The sequence below is a fragment of the Lutra lutra genome, chromosome 11 (genome assembly GCF_902655055.1).
Source record: "Lutra lutra chromosome 11, mLutLut1.2, whole genome shotgun sequence".
NCBI lineage: Eukaryota > Metazoa > Chordata > Mammalia > Carnivora > Mustelidae > Lutra > Lutra lutra.
This window is the reverse complement of record NC_062288.1, coordinates 96,644,725-96,664,991: the sequence shown is the minus strand read 5'-3', so window position 1 is coordinate 96,664,991 and position 20,267 is coordinate 96,644,725. Positions and strand designations below refer to the sequence as shown.

The 20,267-nt window shown below is 41.0% G+C and overlaps 2 gene segments (V, D, J or C); both read right to left on the bottom strand.

Annotated features, from left to right (window-relative positions):
- The window catches only part of LOC125080658 (T cell receptor beta constant 1-like), a 116,975-nt gene that overhangs the window by 75,039 nt on the left and 21,669 nt on the right, over positions 1–20,267 (bottom strand).
- On the bottom strand, positions 15,161–15,896 carry LOC125080661 (T cell receptor beta variable 20-1-like). The segment is given in 2 exon segments: positions 15,161–15,521; positions 15,850–15,896. Coding segments are annotated over 2 exon segments (333 nt in total).

The window sequence follows — 20,267 nt, the reverse complement described above, 5'->3', positions numbered from 1 at the left end:
AGAAGGCTGGCTGAGGAACAAGCAAAAGCGGACATCCTGCAACCTTCCCCCTCCCCCCCACTCCAGGATGGGACTTGTGTGACATTCTTCCAGGAATCTCCCGTCTTCTGTTAAATACCTTGCAAGAGGGGAAAAACAACCTTAACGTGACAGTGGCAAGGCCACAAGGCCTCAGGTATCTTGTAGGACCTCTTTATCATAGAAAGTTCTATCGAAACCTCCCTTTTTCTTTACCTCCCCCAACCCCATCGTACATTACCTGCCACCCCTCACGACCTCAGACAGCAGCTCTTTACTGCTCATGGGTCCTGTCCCCGTGTTTTGTTTTGTTTTTTAAGATTTTATTTATTTATTTGACAGACAGAGATCACAAGTAGGCAGAGAGAGAGAGAGAAGCAGGCTCCGCTGAGCAGAGAGCCAGATGCGGGGCTCTATCCCAGGACCCTGAGATCATGACCTGAGCCAAAGGCAGAGGCTTTAACCCACTGAGCCATCCCGGCGCCCCAGTCCCCGTGCTTTAATAAACCACCATTTTGCACCAAAAATGTCTCAAGAAATCTTTCTTGGCCATCGGCTCCAGACTCAAACCCACTGAACCTCACCTACATGCTAAAACTTAATCACTTTTGTGCTCAGAACTCACTGGCTCTCAGGAGACAAAGGGCTACAGAGCAGAGGAGCCCTGCGCCCATAGTGGCATCAAAACAGCAAAAGGATGAGGCTTCCCCAGATCCCACCAGCAATGTGATGTGATCACTTTGCAGACTCATAATCATCATGTAACTGCTTCATTTTCCAAAAACTCCTCTGGCATCAGAAAGAAAGCTTTTATCCCAGCTCAGTAAATACAGATACTTTGTATTTTATTTATTTAGAAATATTCATTTTAAAAACATTTTCTATCTAGTTTTACCAACAGAAACCATACTTATTTTTTAGGAAGTTATGCAATAAAAGATAAAATACCGCATGACTGCCAAAGATGAGGCCTGTTAACACCTCAGTGGCATTCTTTCCAGATCTTTCCTTTCACCCTCTCTGTGTATATGTGTACATAGACACATCTTCTTTGATGAAATCTATCTCATTCTGTAAAATGCTGTTTTATAACTTACTAACTTAATACAATTTTCATGTCTTTTCCTATCATTGCGTTTTTCATTTTATACTACCCAGTTTTTATTCCAAGTTTAGCAGCTGTTTGAAAAAGATCCTTTAACATGGATTCAGTTTCTAACTCAGGACTGGGCATTGCTTTGGATGATTATCTAATTATCCTTTCAAATAATACAGATCCTTTTTGTTATGGTTGTTTTTGTGATTCTCAGGCTAGCCACTGCTTTTTACAGAATATTTTACCTTCTTGGCAATTCTGGTATGGTTTAGCTAGTTAGCCTCTCCTTTTCTTTTCTGATTTTCCAATCAACCTTTATTTTAAGTAGTACACTTCTTTTTTGGTGATCTATTTTTGCTTACTTTCTTCTTCCTTCCTCCCACCCCCACTCCAGGGAAGTCATCTCAACAGCTTAGTGTGTATCTCTCCTTAGGTTTCTCCTTCCTTATCCAATTGTTCAATGAGGTGGTTTTCTCCACATTAAAACACTGATATCAAATATATATGCAATAATTTGATAACACGCCAATAAAATGAGCACTTGAACAAATAACTCCAGAGTCTTTGAAATCTCATGTTTTTTTCTCCAGATCTCCTGACCCCAGCGCTCCCCCTCCTATTCTATCCTACTCTCTTCTAATGACTCTCTTACTAGACTGTTAGCTTCTTGGAGAAAGGATATGTTTCTATTCAGTTTTATATACTTTGCATTAGGAAAGGCGACAGGACACAGTAACATCTCAAAAAAAAAAAAAGATACAGATAAATATAAAAGGATTAAAAGAATGGAAACGCAAGTAGCACAGTGTATCCCCTAGGTCTGCTCTCCTAGTGCTTTATTAAGAATCCGAAGAGTGGGGACGCCTGGGTGGCTCAGTGGGTTAAGCCGCTGCCTTCGGCTCAGGTCATGATCCCAGAGTCTTGGGATGGAGTCCCACATCGGGATCTTTGCTCAGCGGGGAGCCTGCCTCTCTCTCCGCCTCTGCCTGCCTCTCTGCCTGCTTGTGTGCTTTCTCTCTCTCTCTCTCTCTTTCTGACAAATAAATAAATAAAATCTTAAAAAAATTTAAAAAAAAATCTGAAGAGTGCAGGGAAGGTGCATTTAAAAAAGATGAGAACAGAGGGTGGGGCGGGGGGGTGTGCGGCGAAGGACTAGAGTGGGTTTGTGTGGAGGTGGTGAGTGGCTGTGCTCCACTGTGGAGCGCTACCAGAACAGAGGTACACGCCTGTCTGGTTGGTGTGGGCCAAGTTCATAGAGAGAGGAAACTGCCCCTTCTCCTCTCAGGAAACATTGTAGCCTTCAGTTATGTCTCCTCTCTGAACGTCTTTCTCAACAGTTAAGTAGTAAATCAGCCTCAGACTTTGCCCTGGGTCCTGCCAGTACCAGTACATGGCATCATTGTACCTCAAGTTCTGTTTACACTCCAGAGTCACGGCCTGACCAGCCCTAGTGAGCAGGAATGCGGGCATCTGGTAGATTTCAGCGTGCGTGGGTCCTGAGGGGGAAAGGATACAAAGGCTGGGGATAACATCCAGAAGGCAGCCCAATGCTGTTGTAAGAAGTTATCAGAGTGAGGGTCTGCACACCCAGGACAGGAATTTACTGACTGGGTGTTGGACTCACCTGTTCCCAGGAGACAAAGGGCCACATAGCAGAGGGCCCAGCTGCTCATGGCAGAGACAGAGCTTTTGTGAAGGTCTAGACACAGACTCTGAGACAGGCCAAGGGAAGGGAGTAGGATGTAGGGCTCCCCCTGCCTCAGTCTGTGGACGTTGTCACAGCTATAAGATGACTGTCACAGCTCATTTTGCAGGTGGGGATACTAAGCCTCGGAGAGATCATGTCACCTGTCTTCTCTCCTATGTACACAACTCTTTATATCCCTTCTAACTGGACAAGTTCCCCATGGTGAGAAGACCAGATTCCCCGTTTCCTGGTCAGAGTCACACTCAGTATGCTCTGTAGCTTGGGCACTTGCTGTGATGAGAGTGAGGAAAAGAATTGCCTACAATTTTCAGAGTCTATTTCTTTCCATCAATTGCTCTGTTCCCACCAATACTGTTTCAAATACAGGAACATGTTCATATGTTTTGTTGTTATAAAATAGAGTCAATTCTCAATCTTCCGTGTTTATTATAAATGATATATTACAGAGGCAGCAGGGCCTCCTCGAGTGATTTCAGCAACAGCAAAGGGTCCTAATTCCTCCCTCCCCCCGTGGCAGTGGATTAAAGTCTGGGCTTGAGCCCTGGTCCTGACATCTAGCAGCTACCTAAATGTGGGCAAGTCTCTTAACTTCTCTTTGACTTGACTTTCTCATTGGTAAAATGGGTATGAGTATCTACTTCAAAAGTTGTGAACTTGATATGAAAAAGGAATTTAGAACTGTTGTTCACACAGTGTAAGTACCATATTTTTGTTTGCTATTATTATTTTCTGGACCTGGTATTCTAATCCTTGGGATTTATGGAGTTAATATGTCAAAGAAAATCAGATCTTTACTGACACAGAATTGTGCTAGCTAACTAACATGTAATTTTCCCATATTGAGTTGAAATTTATCCAATGAGTGTAAATTCATTGCATAGCACAGTTTCTTCTTGAGTTTTGGATTTTTAAAAATGCTGTTATTTTGATAGATAAATGTTTGCTTTATTTTTATGTTCTCAGGTCATCTGTAATAAAAGACACTTTGATGATGAAACTTTTGGTTTGAATGTGGTGGCTTAGAAACTATTGCTGCCCCCTCTTGGGAGAAAGATGTGGGTGTGGGTGTGGGTGTGTGTGCGCGCGCCAGCACGTGCATGCATGTGTGAGTCAGAGAAAGGGAGGGAGAGGAGAGAGGGGGAAAGGGAGAGAAGGGGAAGGCCAATGATGTAATGATTTAGAATTAGGACCATCACAATGTGCAAAACTATAAGCAGAACTCAGAGGAAGAATGCTCGCCAGCATGTTGCTTCCAATGGCTGGGTGTAGGTTTCAGCTTCTCAATCACATCTGCAAAGGATTATATTCCTCACACAAAGGCTCCTAACCTTTTTGGTACACGGACCCCTTCGGCGATCTAGTGTACCCTAAGAACACTTTCTCAGAAAATGTTTTAAACCCATGAAATGGAATACATTGTATTACAGAGGAAAACAATATTTTGAAATGCAGTTATCAAAATATTTCAAAAGAAACTTATGATATATTATCATATATATTATGATATATTAACGTATAATATAGTAACATATGAAATCTTTAAAATTCACTAAATAAAATATATCCCAGTGATTTTGAAAACTACCATGAATTCAGAGTAGTGATGACAGTGAAAATATCTATTCTATGTAATGAGGCATGAAAATACCTATGACTTTCATATCAACTGTCATATATGCACATATATGTGATTTCTACCCTATAATTGCCTTTGTCACAGGTACTGCTAACACTGCTGTGGTTTATTCACTGTATCTCTTGTGAACTAAGGAACATATTTTAGTTAGAGATTAGTGAAAATAAAGATATATTTTTCCCATTCAAATTCAGATTCCCTGAATTCTATCTATGCACCCCTTGGGGGTCCATGGGTCACAAGTTAGAATGACTGTTTTAAAAGAGAATATGCGGGGCGCCTGGGTGGCTCAGTGGGTTAAGCCTCTGCCTTCAGCTCAGGTCATGATCTCAGGGTCCTGGGATTGAGCCCCACATCGGGCTCTCTGCTCAGCGGGGAGCCTGCTTCCCACCACCCCCACACCCCAGCCTGCCTCTCTGCCTACTTGTGATCTCTCTCTGTGTCAAATAAATAAAAAAAATCTTAAAAAAAAATAAATAAAAGAGAATATGTTTTATGCTGGAATCCATGGAAGGAAGTAGGAGGAAGTTCATATATTCCCAGAAATAGTTGGCCCACATGTGCAATCTCAGATTTGTCAAAAGTGTTCTGATTTAAAAAAAAAAAAAAGAAATACAGAAAAAAAAGAGAGAAAGGAAGAAAGAAAGACATAACCCCCTTCTTTAGACTGATTTACAGATCTAAATTTGACCGTAACAGGTAGGTACGTACTATATTGTATTCTACTCCTGTGAATGTGATACAATTTCTATAATCTTCCTTTCCATGTGCTGTCTTCAAATCAGTTACCTTCCTCCTCCTCCTCTTTATTACCATGATGTATATGTGATTCTTTTACATCTTCTTCTTCTTCTTTTTTTAAAATAGGCTCCACACTCAGCATGGAGCCCAACATAGAGCTCGAACTCACAACCCTGACATCAAGACTTGAGCTAAGATCATGAGTCTGATGCTTAACCAACTGAGCCTCCCAGACCCCTCAGTGTATATGTGATCTTGAGGGCATTATTGGAATAGAAAATGACAGGGATGCAACATGATAGAGATATACTTTCTTGTGTGAAAGAGTGAGACTTAATGTTAGGAACCATGCAATCAGAAATAACATCTCCAAAATGGAATAGCAAAAAGATCTACACAGCACATACCTTAAAAAATAACCTCTTACGATAGCAAGTGTTTTGAATTCTGAGACACTTCAGATCCCAGCGGATGGTAATATACATACACTCTTCTGGTTGACAGAATTTAGACCATTCTAGTGGATTCAAGATCCTCAGTGCATGCATTTTTAAGCAGTGTCCTGTTTCAGAGATAGCTCAAAGGAGTAAACAATGAACAAGTTTATACTGTTAAACGTCTTTTCCCATATTGCAAAGATTCCGCATTCTTCCATTCTGCCTCTAATGAGGTATTTCTTCATCTGGGATGATTTATATATTTTCAAAACAAGCACAAAAAGGATAATAATAAAAACATTTACCTAGATGGGGAAAGAGGAAATATGGCAAAGAGAAGAAAGAGGAAACAAGAGCAAACGTCACATTTTTGCCTAAATATTATTCAATTATGTTACTTAATTATATTAAATATTATTATATATTACATATTAAGTGTATTTAATTATAACTAAGTATTATTTAGTTATTTTATATATCTTAAAAGTAAGTAGTCTAAACGATCCGTTCAAAAGAAAGAGATTGCTGATCTGGATACTGAAAGCTAAGAACACTGAACTGATCAGGTAGGAGGATGAGGACAAAGGATGACCCTAGGTTGCAGGACCAAGGGCCTGAGGAAATGGCCAGGGGAGGAGCGAGAAGAGCTCTCCCACCAGACCAGCAGGCTGCAACGCCCTATCTCCATTTCAATTCATGTGCTGCAGGGAAAACACTCCCTTTCGTTATTCTTAACTCTTGGCTTATTTCCATCAACTTGTATGTTATGTACCAATAAAGTTGCTTTTAAAAGTTGCATGACTGTAGTATTCTGGAGGGAGGGGGTTGCTGAATTTCCCACCAAGTTTCTAGGGCAGGGGAAGCTATGAGAAGCAGTCACAAAACCCTAGGAAGTCTCTGGGTCTGGTTCAAAGAAATGTGCTGTCCCAGATGGTCAGGGTCTGCATGAAAGACAGGTGACCTGCCCATTATCCTTACTCCCAAAAGTACAGCTTTGCCAGGTGAAAGCATAGCATTACATATTTTCATAAAGATTGTTACACATCCATCAGATTCATGGGGAAAAAAGACACCCTGGGTCAATCTCTCCTTCTTTCCTTTGCTAGATATCTTGCAAAGTGGGGAACCTGAGCCTCCTTTACACCTTCCTTCCCCTTTCTTGGATTTCTTTCCCCATCAGTTGTTTTTAACATCCCTTTCTGCTCACCTGAAGTTGCTGTCTACAAATTCTCCCTTTTCTGGTTTGTGCTCCTCTGCACTGCAATTCTGTTAGTTCCCACCTCCCTAACACACCACGTATTTCCTGAGCTTCATCCATGATGCGTTTGTGTTCTAAGAAAATCTAACATTCAGCACTGTGGCTTCACTACTGGCACACATATACAGAGCTGAGTCCCCTGGTTCAGTGGACTTGATTTCCAGGGTGCAGGGTGAGTCCTTGGGGCATTCAGCTGAAAATTGATTATCGAACCCTTCTATTTTATCAACAATATCATCATTCTGTAAGTAAACCAAAAACTTGAACTCTTCTTCCAGCTTTCGATGATACCAAAAAACATAACTATGTCCTTTTATGGGGACGCAATCCATCTTTGCTTTCTGTCCTTTCCCTTTGACCAGGTGTCCGGGAGTCTGGGTGACCTTAGGGTCCAGGGAGCCTGTGAAGGGAAGAGACAGAAACTGGAGAAAAAGTCCAGGAGGCAGCCCGATGATAATGCAGTCACAGGAGACGGTGGTGAAACGGGCATCCAGCAAGTTCATAGCAAAAGCTTACCTGCTCCCCAGGAAAAAAGGGCCATACAGCAGAGAAGTCTGAAGAACATGCTTGGCCCGGAGGAGAAAAAGCGGTGGCAAGTGGCCTTTTCTGTCAGGCTCCCCCGTCCCCATCAGCAACCTCCTCATGACGGGATCACTTGACATTGCTTTCATAGTCACTATGCGTGTGAGAAGAAAACATTTCATAGAATGTGGGAGGGCGGGGAGAGTTGGTGTAAACCACCAGGAGTTTCAACCTGCTCTTGTTTTCTTCTTCCCAGATGCTGCTCTTTTGCTGTTTTTTACAAAGTCACTTACACTTCCTTATTCACCTCTTGGCTTTTTTACTTATCAGTCTGCCTTCTCCCCTTCTCCCTTCCATCTCAGGCCACGAATCGTACGGCTTGGTGTTTATCAATCATCATTTTGCCACACTTAAAAAAGTCGCAGAGCAGTTGCTTTATTTTAAAAACTGCTGAACTATACAGTTCACTATTTATGACAAAGGCACAATGCATTTGGGGGAACAAGAGAATGACTACTGTTGCCCGAAGCAATCAGCTGAGGAGATGGGCTATGACGGAGAGTTTAAGCCTCTGTGTTATTCTTTCAGATGTCATTGTCCAAGTATCAATTGTCCTGAGGTTTTTATTTTTATTCCCCAGCTTTTTATTATAGTTGCAGTACATAAGTATAATCTATGAATCATAGGTTATTTAATGTTGTATGTCTTTGAAATTTATCTAAAGGGGATCGTTTTGTTCATATTTTTTTTCTGTGAAACGTTCTTTTTTTTCATGCAACATTATGTCTGTGATATTAATTCATGTGGATGCACATGACTTCAGATAATTCATTTTCACTACTATGTAGCCTTTCATTCTATTTATTCACGAAAGCTTATCCATTCTTGAACCAGTGTTTTTCCCCTAGGTTTTTAATGCTACTACAAACGGTACTGCCTTCTTGTACATTTTCTGCATATCTAGGGGCAAGATTTCCTCTATACCTGGGATTGAGAAGTTTGAGCCTAAGGATCTCCATATCACCTTTTTATAATGTGGCAAGATGCTTTCTAGATTAGCTCAGCCAAATAAATTGTCCCATTAGCACTTCATGAGTGTTTTCAAATGCTCCACCTCTAAGACTCAAAGAATAGTTAGTATTGGTTTAATTTTGTCAGGTTAAAATGTATCTCACTGCAGTTTTGGTTTGAATTTTTCTGATTGCTAAGGAGGGTAAACATAATTTTCATGTTGAGAGTCTACTAGTGTTTTCTACAAATGGTCTTTTGCCCATATTTCTTTTTGCTTGACTAATTATTATTTATTTGTAACAGTTCTTTGTGTATTCTAGAAACCAAACCTTTTGTCAGTAACATGTGTCATTAATATCTCTTTAATCTGTGTTTAATTTAATTGTGTTTTCGTCTCTTTGTGATTTCTTTTTGTTGTTGAATTTGTTAATTTAGTGGAGTTCATTGTTCTTTTATTTTGGATATGCATTTTTTAAAAATATTTTTATTTATTTATTTGACAAAGAGAGATCACAAGTAGGCAGAGAGGCAGGCAGAGAGAGAGACAGGGAAGCAAGCTCCCTGCTGAGCAGAGAGCCCGATGCAGGGCTCCATCCAGGACCCTGAGATCATGACCTGAGCCGAAGACAGAAACTTTAACCCACTGAGCCACCCAGGCACCCTTGGGTATGCATTTTTAAATTTTTTATAAAATACGCCCCCATAGCATAATTTCACAAAGATACACTCCCATGTTATTTACCAAAACGATGAACGTTTAGAATTTTTCTTTGAAGTGTTTAATCCATGCAGAATTTATTTTTGTTTATGCTGTGAGGAAGGGTTTCAATTCACCTTTCCTTCTATGGATAACCACTTAGAGCGCAATAACGTACTGTATATTCCATCATTCCCTTATGCACTGTCATATATTAAGCACCTTATATGCATGGGGTTATTTTTAATGTTAGTATTATTTTTCATTTGTCTCTTTATTTATGCCTTTTCTATTACCTTAAGTTATAAAATAATTGCATGATTTGTAGGCCAATTTTAATTAGTGCTGCATTGAATACACAGATGATATTGCAGAAACAGGAATACTCTTACTTTTGGGTTTACTTATTCATTTTCATGGTATGTATCTCCACTTATTTCAGATTTTTACATTGTCTACTTCTAAAATTAAAAAAAAATGTATTAAGGTGTTGCTATTTTTTTTAAAGATTTTATTTATTTATTTGACAGACAGAGATCACAGGTAGGCAGAGAGGCAGGCAGGGGGGGGGGAGAAGCAGGCTCCCCGCAGAGCAGAGAGCCTGATGTGGGCTCGATCCCAGGACCCTGGGATCATGACCTGAGCTGAAGGCAGAGGCTTTAACCCACTGAGCCACCCAGGTGCCCCAAGGTGTTGCTATTAATAGATTTGTTCTCTACTGTTTTACATCTTATGTTACTATTTATAAATGGTCTCTCTTAAAAAAAAAATATAGCTTTTAACTGTCACTAGTAGGTGGAAAAAACTGATTTTTTATACTTATTTTGAATTCAGAAAACTGAAAACTTATTAGATTTTATTATTACTAATACAATGATTCTTTAGATTCCTTTAGGTCTTTCTTTTTTTCTTTGAGAGAGAAAGAGAGAGAGTGGGTTGAGGGGGTGGTAGAGAGAGAATCTTAAACAGATTCCACACTGGGTGTGGAGCCTGATGCTGGACTTGATCTTATGACCATGAGATCATGACCTGAGACAAAATCAAGAGTCATGGTGAGTGCTGTGAAGTGTGTAAACCTGGCGATTCACAGACCTGTACCCCCGGGGCTAATAATACATTATATGTTTATAAAAAAATAAAAGAAAATTTAAAAAAAAATCGAGAGTCAGACACTTAACCAACTGAGCCACCCAATCAATTGCCTCTGAGTCTTCCATTAAACTCGTCATCTGTCGATAACCACCTTTTCCTCTTCCTTTCTCATTCTCACTCTATTTTTCTTGTTCCATTGGCTGGAGATTCAACACAACATTGAACAGAAATGATGATGGCATTTATTCACTTACTTACCAATTATGTGTGCTTTGGACAACTATAGGAACTGGGTATGTGGTAAATACTATTGGATCCCACTATTTCAAGGGCCTATCAGCATTCCGAGATATCTGCAAGTCATTCTCCCAACCAGCAGCTAAATAGCTCACAGGGTATGTAACCACCTCCCAGAACAAGGAGGGTCTATGCTTGCTCTTTTGCACCAGAGGTGTTTTATAGAAAGACCCACATCACCTCCTAGTGGTTAAAGAGGCAAATTCACCAGCCACCCTCTGATAACTGCCATCACCTGCCTTGGAGGTGAGTGGGGGTTGCCAGTCCCACATTGTGAAGGAGTAGCCAGGCACCTTGTATCAGAGCCAGATGGGAAACAACCAGCTCTCAATGTGGTATGTGGCTCCACATCACATAGAATTGCTACTAGTATTTGTTACACATTTGCTCAGTTATTAACCTAATATTGTTGGATGGTTTGTCAGTATAATTTGCCTTCTCAAGTTCGAGTGTGCTTCTCAAATTTCTCTCCTAGATTCTCTGCTCTTCTCTTGCTATGTCCCATCATTTAGGGATCATATGCTCTTTCATTCTTCCAGTTATGCTGAATGTCTTGACTTTTCGGCTCTCTCTGGTCTCACCTTGTACTCGCCAGTTTCTTCCCTCTTTGCTCATGCCACCTTATTAACTACCCCTTTCATTAAAGACACCAATTTCTTTCCTGCCTGAGAAATGTTGCACTGGATCTTTGGGCCATGCCTGTTGGTTCATTATCGCGAGTCCCACATAATTAACTCCAGTTCGTCTTTAAGATGCCATCTTAAACATGACTTCCTCTAAGAACCTGCTCTCTGTTAGGTCTCCCTCTGTCATAGACAGAGGCAGCTGCCTCCACACCATACCCGGCCCACACAATACCCTACAAGTGGAACTACATCAGGCTATCCATGTAGCCTGATGGATACAAGGGCAGAGACCATTTTCCCCCATGACTTTGAAACTTTAACAGAGACCTAGAGACCAAAGGTAGTGGTTGCTGAGGCTTTTTTTTTTTTTTTTTTTTTTTTTGCCTATCTTTCAGAAAGAAGATGTATGAGTTCCCGTTGCTTAGGAACACAGGGCTAAGGTTTCTGTTCTCATTAAACTGGTCAGTTGTCTCTTTTCTCATCCCTCTGAGCTCATCTGGCATCCAGGCAACCAATTCCCTTTAACATGCAAGATAATGTTTTAGAGGCCTTTTCCTCCTGTATCAGATTTACTTTCTTTTTATTTATTTTTTAACAGCTTTATTGAGATACAACTGATGGATGAAATCTGCACATATTTGATGTATAGAGTTTAATGAGTTATAGAGTTTAATGAGTTTGGGGACAGGCACACACCCATGAAACCAACACCACAGTCAAACTAATAAACATACTTCTCGCCTCCAAAAATTTTCTTCTGTCCCTTCATTTTGTTTTTTGTTTTTGGTTTTGGTTTTGGTTTTGTGGCAGGGACACTTAACATGAGACCTATCTTCTTCTTCTTTTTTTTTTTTTTAAAGATTTTATTTATTTATTTGACAGAGATCACAGGTAGGCAGAGAGGCAGCCAGAGAGAGAGGAAAGGAAGCAGGCTCCCTACTGAGCAGAGAGCCTGGTGCAGGGCTCGACCCCAGGACCCTGGGATCATGACCTGAGCCAAAGGCAGAGGCTTTAACCCACTGAGCCACCCAGATGCCCCATGAGACCTATCTTCTTAACAAAATCTGAAGTGCACAGTACAGTATTGTTAACTGTGGCTACCACGTTTTACCACTCTGATGTTTGGCAGATCTCAAGCAAGTCTTTATCTTGCATAACTGAACCTTATATCAGTCCAAGTCCCTATTTCCTTCTTCTCATAGACCTTGGCACTCACCATTTTACTTTCTGCTTCTATGACTTTGACTCCTTTGGCTACTTCATGGAACTGGGGTCATGTTTAATTTGTGTCTCTCTGACTGGCTTATTTCACTTAGCATGTTTTCCGGCTTCATCCATGTTGTTGCAAATGGCAAGATTTCCTATAATAGTGTCCTATTATATGTATATACCACATTTTCTTTATCCATTTACCTACTGATGTTCATTTGAGTTGCTTCCATAATTTTGCTGTTATGAATAATACTGCAACAAACAGGGGAGTGCAGATATCTCTTCAAGATCCCGATTTCAATTCTTTTAGACATATACCCAGAAGTGGGATTGCTGGGTGGTAGTTCTATTTTTTTTTTTAATTTTTTTGTGGAACCTCCATATTGTTTTCCATAGCAGCCACACCACCCATTGTGTACAAGGGTTCCAATTTCTTTGCATCTTCCCCAATATATATCTTTTGTTTCTTTAATAATAGTCTTGTGAAGTGATAGCTTATTTTGGTTTTGATTTGCATTTCCTGATGATGCGTGGTCTCAAGCACATTTCCATATAACTGTTGTCCATTTACATGTCTTCTTTCCATGAAATGTTTATTCAAATCCTTTGGTAATTTTTAAATTAGGTTATTATTTCTACTTGGTATTGAGTTGTGCGAGTTTCTTATATATTCTTAGATATTAACATCTTATCAGGTATGTGGTTTGCAAATACTTTCTCCAATTCCATACAAAGCTACAATAATTAAAGAGTATGGTACCAGCATAAAAACAGACATATAGACCAGTGGAACAGAATAGAGAACCCAGAAATAAACCCAGGTATATATGGTTAACTGACCTTCCAGAAGGGTGCCTCAAGGGGAAAGGCCAGTCTCTCCAATAAATGGTGTTGGGAAAACTGGAGAGCCACATGCAAATGAATGAAAATGGACGCCATCTTGTGCCATTCATGAAACTCAACTTAGAATTAATCAAAACTTGGGCGCCTGGGTGGCTCAGTGGGTTAAGCCACTGCCTTCGGCTCAGGTCATGATCTCAGGGTCCTGGGATCGAGGCCCGCATCGGGCTCTCTGCTCAGCAGAGAGCCTGCTTCCCTCTCTCTCTCTCTCTGCCTGCCTCTCCATCTACTTGTGATCTCTCTCTGTCAAATAAATAAATAAAATCGTTAAAAAAAAGAATTAATCAAAACTTAAACTTAAAAAGACCTGAAACAATAAAGCACTGATAACAAAAATAAACAAGTGGGACTACATCAGAATAAAATGTTTGCTTTCCTTTTAAACAGTGAATTGGAAGTTTTATGCCACTAAGAAACTTAAAACTGCCTAAGAGATTTTCTACTGACCTTTCAGTTTCTACCGAAGACATAGTAACATTCACTTGGAGCTTCTCCTGGCTTCAGCCCTCTGCTTGTAAGAAGGAATATTTCAAAAGCCTGAGCCATCTCTACCTCCATCTCTTTGAGGATAGTGAACCTAGAGGGTTTACTCACAATCAAGTACCTGCTTCAAAGGTAGATGTTACTTTGATTATTTTCATGAACATTTCTGGAGCAAGGAAAAATGACAAAGATGGCATCTAATCATAATTTCATTAGTTATTTGAAGTGGTTTTATTTTATGACTCTGTTCTTTCATGGGACTACAAATCATTCCCTCAAAAAATAATTTGGATTGAGATCTTTCAAAGGATCTTGTAAAACATTTTTTGTCCTATATTTTGTTATAAGGAGAAAATAACATCTCTGGTTAAAAGGACACACGGATCTTGATATAAGGTATTTAGGAATAATACTCAATTTTTTTTCTTATATCTTTTCTTTTATTATTATTATTTTTTAAAAAGGTTTTTATTTATTTATTTGACAAGACAGAGATCACAAGTAGGCAGAGAGGCAGGCAGACAGAGAGGTAGAGCAGGCTCCCCGAGGAGCAGAGAGCCCGATGCGAGGCTCGTGGGATCATGACCCGAGCCGAAGGCAGACGCTTTAACCCACTGAACCACCTAGGCGCCTCTCTTATACCTTTTCTTAAAAGGAGGATAATCATTAAATACATAATATCAGGGGCTTCAAATTCTCAAGGGAATATTTGATCAAGAGTCACCTAAATTAGCCAGAATCCATTTTTGTTAGAGAAAACAAAAGAAACTTAATTGATTTTGAAAAACAGTACCAGAGAGTCAAGGCACTCAGATTTTAGAGAGTATTTTAAATTGACTGTTGGTCAGTCCGAAGTAGTCAGATGGCTTTCCATGTTCTAGGATGGAAAAACTTCTGCAGGGATAGGAGGTTGTGATGGCACCAAGCCAACACTCACCATGGCTGCCTGAGTTAGGGTAGGTACCATGGCAACTGGATTGAGACTCCTGTAAGCTAGTCCTGAAAATTACTTTTGTGCAACACTGAATTACAGTTCCAGTGGACTCACAGCCTTTGCAGATCTTCCCCGTGTGAGGTAAGAAATGACATGCAGAATGGGCATATCCAAGCATATGGGGGACTTAAAAGACCTGACTTCCTAGGAACCTGTGGAATTCTCCCCATGACCTATGTGTGTGTGTTGGGCAGTCAGGAAAAAAACTAGAATTTATCATTTATCATGATATTTTCATGTCAGTTTGCCACTTCCTAGGGCCCCCTCCATTCCCATCTTGCTGGTTTTCAAACACTCTACCTCTTCCACACTCTGTATTCAGGTGTTCTCTTTCTCTCTCTCTCTCACACACACACACAGATGTCTCAGTCTGTGGTTTTTCTCTCCCCACACCTCCCTCCACGGGGCTCCGAGGGTTGGGTAAGGTGGGGCCGAGGAGGCTGTTTCCAGGTTCTTGTCTGGGTCTCCGATCCGGGCCCAGCGCTGTGCCACTAGGCCCCGCAGAGGTAGAGGCTGCTGTCCGCAGGACTCGCACTCGTCACCGTCAGAGAGAAAAATGTGAGGTTTGGATGGCTAATAGGAAACTTGGCCTCGGGGAAATCTGGCTCGTGCGTGGTGCTGGAGCCCACGTTTGAAGTCGCCATCAGCGTGAGGCCCTGCTTCGGGAGCTGACGATTCCAAAACACGGTCTGGGCCTGCAAGTCCACAGCTCGGCACTCGATCTGCACGGAGGCGCCGCTCTTGCAGATCGCGGTGCTTGGATCCTGGGAGACCCGAGCACCCAGCCCGGAGCCTGCCGAAACAGAGATCAAGACGGTGACCGAGGCCAGAGGACCCTTGGACGCCACCCCAGGAGGCCAACTCACAGCCACACGCCCTTGCCTTCCGCCCAGCTCCCAGGGATCCCTGCTGCTCCGTGAAATCTCCCTGCTAGATGCCCTCCGGCCGTAACCCCGCATCTGCCCTGACTGGGGACGCCTCACCCTACCCTTTGGACCTCCAGAGAGCGAGCACGTCCCTCCTCACTGTGGGCAGCACAAAAAAATCCACAGTCTCCGGCCCCCATCCACGCAAGCCAATGCACACACACGCCCCAACTCCTCAGATAACACGGTTCAAACTGGGCCCCAGGAGCAGCAGGAGCAGCAGCATGCCAGGTGTCTGCCTCCTACCGCGCCTCGCTCAGGATCCCGCTCTTCCTTCTGCCCTTCTCTGCCGCTGGGAGGACCGACCACCGCTTGCGTAATCCTGACGGTGCTCCCGACCGCCCCCTGGTGGTGATTTTTTTTGGCCAGTGGTGCGGAATCATTACTGTTTATCAAAGAGCCACAGATACAGGACCGAAAAGGGCCTCAGAGGTTCTAATTCTACTTTTTTTTTTTTTATTTTTTTAAATTTTATTTTTTATAAACATATATTTTTATCCCCAGGGGTACAGGTCTGTGAATCGCCAGGTTTACACACTTCACAGCACTCACCATAGAACATACCCTCCCCAATGTCCATAACCGCACCCCCCCTCCCAACACCCCTCCCCCATCAACCCTCAGTTTGTTTTGTGAGATTAAGAGTCACTTATGGTTTGTCTCTCTCCCAATCCCATCTTGTTTCATTTACTCTTCTCCTAACCCCTTAACCCCCCCATGTTGCATCTCCTCTCCCTCATATCAGGGAGATCATATGATAGTTGTCTTTCTCTGATTGACTTATTTCGCTAAGCATGATAACTCTAATTCTACTCTTAACCCTATAGAACATGCACTAAGACCCAGATCATTGAAATGATTTAAACAAGTTTCTTAGCTTTATTCAAGAAAAAGGTTATATATTTGTGTAGCCAATGGAATTATAGCCAGTCCTTTACTTCTGTAACGTGTATCAGAGTAACTGAGACAAGTTATGAGTTGGGAGCATGTGAACCTAAGAAATCCTAGGCTCTAAGTTCAATGTGTCTTCATACTGATAAAGACGATGTCTCATCTTCTAAATGAAATATGTATTTCGCGACTATCTCATGCCAGTCTCCCTCATCTTGATGGACTTAATACTAAGCATAGCTATTTATCGTAGTCTGTATATCTCTGCGTGAGTCACTGTGGAAGCTAGGAGCTCTTTCATCAAGATACAGGTCATAAGCCAAGTACTGGCCAGTGGCAATAGGTTCTAGGAGATTTGGGGGATTATTTAGCTTTGAACATGCTGGAATATTTATTTAAATGGCTCACGCTCAGAAATGTATAGCAGTTTCAAAGAGGCTGAAGAGTTTTCTCCAAAGCATTATACTTCATTTTTATAACAACCTCCCTGTTGTGCTTCATTCGTATTTAGTTCTTTATGTCTGGAGTGAGTAATGGAGCAAGGTGAGATTGGACCTGATCCATCAAATTATGTTTGTACTATAGTGACATAGATTTTTATCATAGCAAATATAATATTGTGTACTAAATATTACCATATGCACAATACAGATATGTGTATCCAAGGGCATCTGATATGTTCCTGTGACTGTATTTTTTTCATGGTGGGGGAAGACCACATTATGACAAGGTCACTTCCCACCACAACTCTATTTTTCCTCTGCCAAGAGTAGGTGAATGTGCCTGCAACATATCACTTCTCCACAACATGATGACGTATATGGGATGAAGTGTCTGGCAGTTCCTGGATCAGAAGAAAATCTTTCTACTTTTTCTGCAGACAACCAGCCATTTTATGTATACACACACACACACACACACACACACACACACACACATTATATATCCACCTACAGTGTTTCATATTCATTGTCAATTTAACTAAGGAAGAATTACATTTCTTAGAACTTTCTTTGTGGTATAGCTCTCGATTAGAATTGATCTCAAGAAAAATTTTGCACATGAAGCAGGTGTCATTCTGCTCTGAAGTCATCATTGGTCTAAGGAGGTGAGGGATGAGATCAGTAGCACCAATTTATTATGGTAGCTACTCCTCAGAGATGGCACCTGGATGAACCACCATACTTCCTAGCATTCACAGTCCTACAAGGATCGGGGCTGACTTGAATGTGATGGAAGGGGCATTGTATGATTTTCATACGTGGCCTTGCACACTCCAGCTGGGTCTCCTGAATGCTCACTCTTGGGGAAGCCAGCCAGTATGTAATAATTTGAACTACTCTGAGGCCACCATGCTGCGAGGAAACCCACCTAACCACATAGAAGGTTTATGTGGAGAAGGACATGCGGGGCTGGTCTGCAGATGTGCCGGTCATCCCAGGTGAGGCATCAGATACATGTATAAAGAAGTCACCTTGGATGTCCAGCCCAGTTGAACCTTCAGATATCTCCAGGTTTGGCGACTACCTGTCTGTCATTACATGAGAGACCCCAAGCAGGAACTGCCTACTAACTGCCCATTCAACCCACAGAACCATGAGAGAGAATACATTTTTATTTTTAGTCATTGTATTTTGGGATGGTGGTGGTGGTAGTTGTTTTTCTAAGCTTTTAAAGGGAAATATAAAATACACATAATAGACCACACAAATCTTAAGCATACAGCTGAGCGAATTTTCACAAATGAATGCACTTAGGCAGGTAACCAACACCCAGATCAAGACAGAGGACATTATCAGAATGCCAGAAACCTCTCTCCTACTCCCTCCAAGTAAATTAAAAATGCCTGCACACGCAGCCACTGCTCTAACTTCAAACAGTATGTCCCCTTGTGTCTGGCTTCTCTATTCAACAACACGTCTATGGGATTCACCCATAATTTTGCAAATAATATTTGATTTTTTGCTATATTTTATTCTATTATATAAATATAATGCTACTTGTCTATTGCATTGTTGATGGACATTTGGCATTTTCCCTTTTGAGGCCATCATGAATAAAGTTGTTTTGAGATTATTTTTCTCACACATCTTTTTCTATTTCCTCAGAATCCTGGAATATTCCCTGAGTTTGCATACGATTAGCAAATTGGTTTTCTGACTTATCTAATTTACTACTGATTGCTTCCAGTGTAATTTTGAATTCAGAAATTATTTTTACTGTAGCCAAGAAATATTATAGCTCTTTGACAATATTTTTCTATAAATTGCTTTTCCTCATTAATAGCTAAAATGGCTCCTCAAAGCTTGCTAAGGGAAGATTTGGTGATATTTTGACTTTTTGTACTTTCATTTCATACAATTACTTTTTATAACTTGGTCATGAGAGTGGAGGTTATTATGAATTTCACAGCTAAAAAGTCCTTCCTAATATTAAGGCCACTCTGAAAAAGTAAATGACTCAATATTTTTAGAATGGATGTTTAAAAAATCATGTAAAGTCCATTTTCTTTGTTTTTAAATTCGTCAACCAAAAGGAGGAAATCTGTATCCCTTCCATTTATGTCCAAGATAATAAAGAAAAATGAAATTGTCTTTTACTGTGCTTCCTTAATTTCCTCTCTCTCCCTGGGCGGATAGCCTCACCCCATCCCATCACCTCTGGAATATGGCTTGTACCCAGGGAGCAGAAAACTCTTGGGGCTGTGTCTCCCACTGGCCCATGACTATTGGCTGGCTTAGGAAACATTTGATCTGTAGGTATCAAAGAACATGGTGTGGACAAAGTAAAGCATCTTAGATCCATCCCATTCCTAATGGGTTCTTTACTATTGTCAGATGACATTGGTGGCAATGAGGGCTAGTGCTCATCATACCACATTTCAGGGCTGTAGATTAGTGTCTCTTGCTCATTTCTGTTACTCAGTCCTTTGGTCTCTGTGTGAGTCAAGCTTCCATGCAATACATGGGAGAAGAAATCCAAAGCTAACAATTTGGAAAGGAATCCAAATAAAATGGAGGAAGCCCGGGCTTATATGTAATGGTTGGGGACTCCCCATATTTTCCCAAGAATTGCTTGTCCTGGGAAACACAGGGTCATACAGGAGAATAGGCTGAGGTTCTTAAATGCTTCCAAGAATATTTAAGAATATATTTAATTCAGCATTTTTATGTGTATGCAGTGGGAGAGATAGTCTGAATAATATAGACAGTCATTCATTTCTGCAAATACATATTTTCAAACAAATGAAATCCCAAGAATTAACACCACTTGCCTTAATTTGATAGATAGGTGTCAGACCACAGAGGGAGAAACCATACAGAAAAATGAGCATTTATAAAATAATACTGATCCCTTGTCTGCTGATTAATCATGCAAATGTTTCTCTCAAGCCCAACTCTCCCTCTTAAGCACCGAGCAATCCTACTGAGTGTTCCTTTTCTTTTCTTTCAGTTTTTATTTATTTAGTTTTAGTAATCTCTACACCCAGCACGGGGCTTGAACTCATGACCCAAGATCAAGAGTCCCACACTCCCCTACTAGGTATTTCAATGCAGATATCCAAGGAAGGTCCACTAGAACCAGAAACTCAATTGAATTCAATAATCTCGCTCCACTCATTCTTCCAAATTGTCTCCTGTCGCCATATTCCGGGGATAGAGGTGACCGTCTTCATTCCTGATTTTATCTCATCACTCCTTCCTGCCAGTTCCTTAAGCTGT